This window comes from Urocitellus parryii, chromosome 4 (assembly GCF_045843805.1).
Source record: "Urocitellus parryii isolate mUroPar1 chromosome 4, mUroPar1.hap1, whole genome shotgun sequence".
NCBI classification, from domain to species: domain Eukaryota; kingdom Metazoa; phylum Chordata; class Mammalia; order Rodentia; family Sciuridae; genus Urocitellus; species Urocitellus parryii.
This window is the reverse complement of record NC_135534.1, coordinates 79,342,712-79,348,845: the sequence shown is the minus strand read 5'-3', so window position 1 is coordinate 79,348,845 and position 6,134 is coordinate 79,342,712. Positions and strand designations below refer to the sequence as shown.

Here is a 6,134-nt window from a genome sequence, read left to right as displayed (position 1 = left end):
TTTTTTATTCTGAGACAGGATCTCAATAAACTCCTTATTTTTTAATAAATATATTATTCACTTAAGGTTAGAAGCATAAATTCAACTGTTTGTAGTTTCAGAAGATGGAAGTTGAACCCAACAGTGATTAAGTCAAGCCACCTTCAAGTGAATTATGCTTAATTTTAATTGTCTATTACAAAAGTCCATCTATGGGTAGAGAGGCAGAGATCATAGACATTTGGCATAAAGATTAACTGTCTCTATGTTTGTTACCATCATTGAGTCAGAGAGACAAAAAAAAAAAAACAGAGAGAGAGAGTGAGAGAGAGAGAGAGAGATCTTAGATAGGCATCTGGAAAAATCAGCTAATGTAAGTAAGTCTAGAATCATCCTAAAACTTCTTTGTCTCAATATTACACTTGCCCAAATGAATAAGAAAGTTGATTTTTTTTAAAATAAAGATCATGTTCATCTCATTTTGTCATTTGTGTCATGGAGGAAACTCAGCCTGCATATCCAGGTTTGTCTTACAAAAAGTTAATGAAAGATTAGGCATGACTCAAGTAAACAATCAGGACTGACCAAAGTCTTTTTATTGTTTTTATACCATCATCAAGACACAAAAATATCACTCTCTCCTTATCCCACTTTTACTCCATCCTCTATATTTTTTGGTTTCAGAAACATGGATTCCCATGTCTTTCAAGACTTCCAGAGTGAACTCACATGCTCCATTTGCATGAATTACTTCTTAGAACCTGTCACCATAGACTGTGGACATACCTATTGCCGACCCTGCCTCTTTCTCTGCTGGGAGGAAGCCCAAATGCCAATGTGCTGCCCTGAGTGCAAAGAAATAGTAGAGAATTCAGACTTCAGGACCAACATCATGCTCAAGAAGCTGGCTTCTCTTGCCAGACAGGCCACACCTCCCTCTGACAGCAGGTCTGGGGAGCAGCTCTGCAGGACACATGGGGAGAAAAAGTGGCTCTTCTGTGAGGTGGACAAGAGCCTGCTCTGTTCACCATGCTCTGACTCACCCGAACATGTGGTTCACAGCTACAGCCCAGTGGCATGGGCGGCAGAAGAGTACAGGGTGAGTGATGGGCCTGAAGTAACTTAGAACCTGTAGGGTCCAGATCAAAGAGAGAAATTAAGAACCATGATAATCAGGCAGTTGAGAATGCAGATGGTAGAGGTGGTGATGTTTCAGTGTAAATCATAACAGGTAAACATGCTGTTTAAATGTTGATCAATTGGACACTATAATCATAATGCTCATTTCCTGCTCATGAAGGACATTTCCACTAGAAACATTGTCTAAATGACAGACCATGGTGGCTATGCCAATAATCCTAGCTATTCAGCAAACTAAGTCAGGAGGATCCCAAATTTGAGGCAAAACTGGGCAACCTAGTAAGACACAGTTCTTCTTTCATTTGTTTAAGGGTCTGAGATATAGCTCACAGGTAAATTCTTTCCTATTTTGTAGGAAACATTGGCTTCAATCTCCAGTACTATAAAATAAATAAAGAAGTAAATATAGGTCCAAATATGTGGAATTGGGGCAGCAGTACAGCAGATGGCTAGTACTAGGAACATGGGCTTCTTTTACTGAAGGATAGACCCTTACATACTGAGGTTATGTAAAAACTACTTTCTCAGGAAATTGATTGTATTATGTATTATATATAGATTCCTTTCAAAATCTTTTTTTTCTTTTGCTTCAAATATCTAAAATAGTAAAATGAATTTAGACTAATTTGTAAAAATCTGACTCTTTTAAACTAAATATTACTGTATTACCAAGCACTATTTATTCCATTACACAAAATATGAAACCTAAAAAACTATCTTCCCTATTACTCAAGCCTATGTTTATGTTGCAGGAAAAACTGCTAAAGAAAATGGATCCTTTATGGCAAATGACTCAGGATATTCAAGATAATCTAAATGAAGAAATTAATAAATGTCAGTCCTTTGTGGTAAGTTTGAAAATGTTTTCATTATTCTAATTAAAATGTTGCTAATTCATTATGCTAATTAAAATGTTGCTGTCAGATAAATTGGCGTTGTTATTGAAGAATAAGACAAAGGAACAAAAGAAAAGGCGGAAGATTCAGATAAAACAGAAAACAATGCATTAAGAACTCTGAAAAGACATCATAGGGAGATACACTGGGACCCCCTCAGACATTGTTTTAAACAGGAGAGAGGCAAGAAACAGAGAAAAAAAAAATGCTAGACAGGATTAGTAAATATTTAAGACACTGTGTAAGCATGAGACAAAAAGTATTTGAAATATTTGCTTGATGCTAAGACAATAATATTTGAAGCTTTAAAAAAGTTTTTGAATGTAATCTTTTTAAATGAATATCTCTACAGGACTACGTAGTCTTAAGGAAGAACATGATCCAAGTTCAATATCAGATGATGCATAAGTTTCTCCTGGAGGAGGAGCGATTTCAACTGAAGACACTAGAAAGAGAAGCACAGGAGATTTTTCAACAACTCAGAGACAGTGAAATCAGAATGGCCCAACACAGGGAAAGGCTGAAGGAAATGTACAGGGAGCTGACTGACATGTGCCATAAGCCTGACATGGAGTTGCTCCAGGTGACCAGGGAGGGTCCATCCTGAGAGAGAGGAATTCTTGTCTGGGCAATGTTGCCTGCAGAGCCCACTGTGCTCAGCTGAGTGACAGGAGATCCTTTACACCCATCATTGTCCAATCACTTGTTTCCCTATATTCTGGTAATCTTGAGAGATTGTTAGTCTTGCAGAAGGTAAATGAGACAAAATCTTGTGTCACTAAGATGACTATAAAAAACTCAGTAATCAGAGGAAAGTTAATTTTGTTGAGGAAATATTCAGTTTATGTTTCCCAACTCCATCATCACCCTCTGTTCTGCACAAAAGCAGATGAGGCTTTTCCCCTCTAATAGGCAAGATGTACAGACTTTGTTGATGAATTTCAGTGCACTATTTTTCAAATAACTCACTGTTACTTGTAACTGTCAGAGGGGTCAGATCTCTCCTGGGACTAAGACTGGGAGATGAGTGACACAGGAACCTAGGTCCTATTGTATCACTGCACAGACCCTTTCTAAGCACCATCCTTCACCAAGTCTGTCTTCCATGTTTAATGTGGGCTTTGGTATTACCATAATCTCAGGTGACTTTTCAGAGTAAAATGAGAAAAAAAAGTCACACACACACACACACACACACACACACACACACACATCAAAGGACCACAGTACCAGAGAGGATACAGAAGGACACATTATTAATACTATCTCTATCTTTTTTTTCCTTTTAGGACTTAGGGGACATATTTGAAAGGTGAGTTTTAAGTAATAATCGATGGTTTATGAGAAAGTTTTTTTTCTTGAAGAATAGAAATTTTATGTTTTCAGATATTAACACCTTTGTGGATATTATTTTTGAAAAGAGGCTCTGAGGTAATATGTAACTTGGTTTCAAAAATGTCCTTATGTGGCTGAATTCAACCATACCTAAGAATGATTTGGTGTTCTGGGCTTTGTTTCACCCATTCCTTCTATCTTCTCCATCCCAGTCCCAATAAACATTACTAAGGAGATTTTCATAATGTATCCAAGAAAAGGATTCAATTCTAGTGAGGTAGAAGGTAAACAAGATAGGAAAGAGTAATACTCCTTGGGATGGGAAAGGGTGGGGGCTTCATTACCATCAGTAACAATGACCAGATCCCATTTCACCATGGCACACAGCACATGTTCAGAGGGGAAGGGCTGCCTGAGAACCCTCAAGATCAGTGCTTCCAGGCTGTACTAGATACCCTCCATGGGCAGAGATGATCAAAGTCACTGGTTCAAGGAACCTTCCCCTTTAGAAACCAATGACTATATCATTGTTGACCTCTGTGGACCAAAGTCCCAAAAGTTGAAGAGTCTGCTTTCTCCAAGGTATCCAAGGTATTTGCATTTTCCAAGGTTGATTCAGGAATGAAACTCAGTGTTTTTTAAGTTGGATAATGTTTGAGATGAATAAGAAGACTGAATTTTAGTATATTAAATTTAGAAAAAAGTATCATACAATCCTGAGAGAGTTGAATAAAATGTATACCTAATTCACCAACATGGGTAATTTTAACAACATCTTGGATTAAAAGTGGTATCTTTGTAATGATTTTTTGTGTGACCTTTGTTTTGAAAGTGTAACTGGTATCATTCTTCCCAGAATTGAGTTGCTGGAGATGGAGAAGCCCAAGCCAGTGAACCCAGAGCTCTCTTCATTACACATCACTGGAATCTTGGATATGCTGAACAACTTCCGAGGTAAGTGTGAGCCTTTGGCACTCAGGTTCAAATTTTTTACTAGGTTCCTCAAATAAAAGGCTTCACATTTTTAATATTCTGATGTGAAAACTTTATCTTTTTGCCTTGTCTAGTCACAATACAATGACCAAGACCACACTTGTTAACTTATAGCTCAGATACATTTTCTAGTTCTAATACAGACAGTACAAGAAAAGGAACATTACTGATGTTTGGAGAGTTATTAAGCAATACAATGTTTACCTCTCAGAGCAGCCGTTAATATTTTGTGTTTTTTCAGTTTACTCTAATTTTGAAGATTTAAATGTGATATTGGTTGCTTTTAATCTATTCTATATTCCAAGTACATTTATGATATGCAATGGGCAAACAATAATTACTATTTATAAAATACAAGTTTTATTGAACAAAAAAGACTAAATTTCCCATAAATAGAACAATTTAATACCATCAGATGGATTTCAAAAGAACTGAAAGGTAAGTGATCTGTAAACATGACCCAGCCATTTTTGTGCATCATTAGAGAGGAGGTCTAGATATCAGAAGGCTGAAACCCAAGTTAGATTGGATTCATGGTCTCAACAGATCATGTAAGTCCAAGGTTCCTTTCTGTCAAGTGTGCAGATGTTGCTTTCTGTCAAATTATTTGGTGTTTGATAATGAAACAGGCACAATCATAGCAAAGTAGTGTCTATTTATTAATGGTATCAATAACAATTCAAGAAGAGATTTCTACTAAAAAAAGAAAAGAAAAGAAAAAAGACTTTTTGTGTGTGTGACCTGAAACTAACCATCTGAAAGCTGAAATTAAATTACCCCTTCACTCAACAAGGAGTACCTCCTGTTTTCTTTTATTTAGCATTATAATTTAAAGATTTCTGGGTGCTAAAGAGGGCATAGGAAACTTTCTCCATACATGAGTTTGAACTCTCTCTGCTCTCTACTGTTCCTTAGAAGAGGGGCAAATAAAGAGATTGATTAGGTAGACAGTTTTTGCCCAAGACATGCAAATGCTCTTTACTGATATGATTTTTGTTTTGTTTTGTTTTTGTGCAGTGAATAATGGAAATATTCAAGGATGGGCCAATTGCTATATGAGCCTTTCTCATGAAGATAGAAATAAGATATTTGGAGATGATGGTGGAACTAAAGATCCCCAGACAGTTGAGAGTTACGTCATATGGAATGCTGAGGGATTTACCTCAGGTAGACACTACTGGGAGGTGGATGTGGGGAACACCTCCAACTGGATTCTCGGCGTCTGTAAAGATTTTGTAACAAGTGACACTTTTGATGCTGAGAAAGCATTTCTCCTATTTTCCTTAAAGAAGAACAACCACTGTAGGCTCTCCACCAACTCCCCACCCTTAACTCAGTATGTACAAAGACCTGAGGGTCGGGTTGGGGTATTTCTAGATTATGACAATGAAATTATGAGCTTCTATGATGTTCACCGATGTTCCCTCATATGCAGTTTCTCTCTTCCCTTCTTGACCTCACCTCTGAATCCTTTTCTTTTCCTTGATTTTCCATAAAATTTAGGTTTTCCTGGGCATGGTGTCACATGTCTATAATACTAGCTACACAGGAAGTTGAGACAGGAGGGACACAAGTTTTGAGGACAGACTGGTCATTTTAAAGAGAGTTAAAATGAGGGAGGGGTGTGTAGCCTTGTAGTAGAGTCCTTGTCTAGTATGTGTGAGGCTCTGGGTTCATTCCATAATACTGAAAAAAGAAAAAAATGAAATTTTTCAAAGAAAATAAGAATTAATTGGTGAATGTCCATATCTGAAGAAACTGTGTTCTTGGGACTACCTCATGTCATGTTAC

General features: G+C 37.1%; 1 protein-coding gene across 1 annotated transcript; it reads left to right on the top strand.

Annotated features, from left to right (window-relative positions):
* Positions 1 to 667: 667 nt before the first annotated feature.
* On the top strand, positions 668 to 5,839 carry LOC144254292 (tripartite motif-containing protein 64-like). Its single transcript, XM_077797301.1, has 6 exons — positions 668 to 1,096; positions 1,872 to 1,967; positions 2,368 to 2,598; positions 3,305 to 3,327; positions 4,207 to 4,304; positions 5,361 to 5,839. The coding sequence occupies exons 1-6, from the start codon at positions 668 to 670 to the stop codon at positions 5,837 to 5,839; spliced, it is 1,356 nt and encodes a 451-aa protein (XP_077653427.1).
* The last annotated feature ends 295 nt before the right edge of the window (positions 5,840 to 6,134 follow it).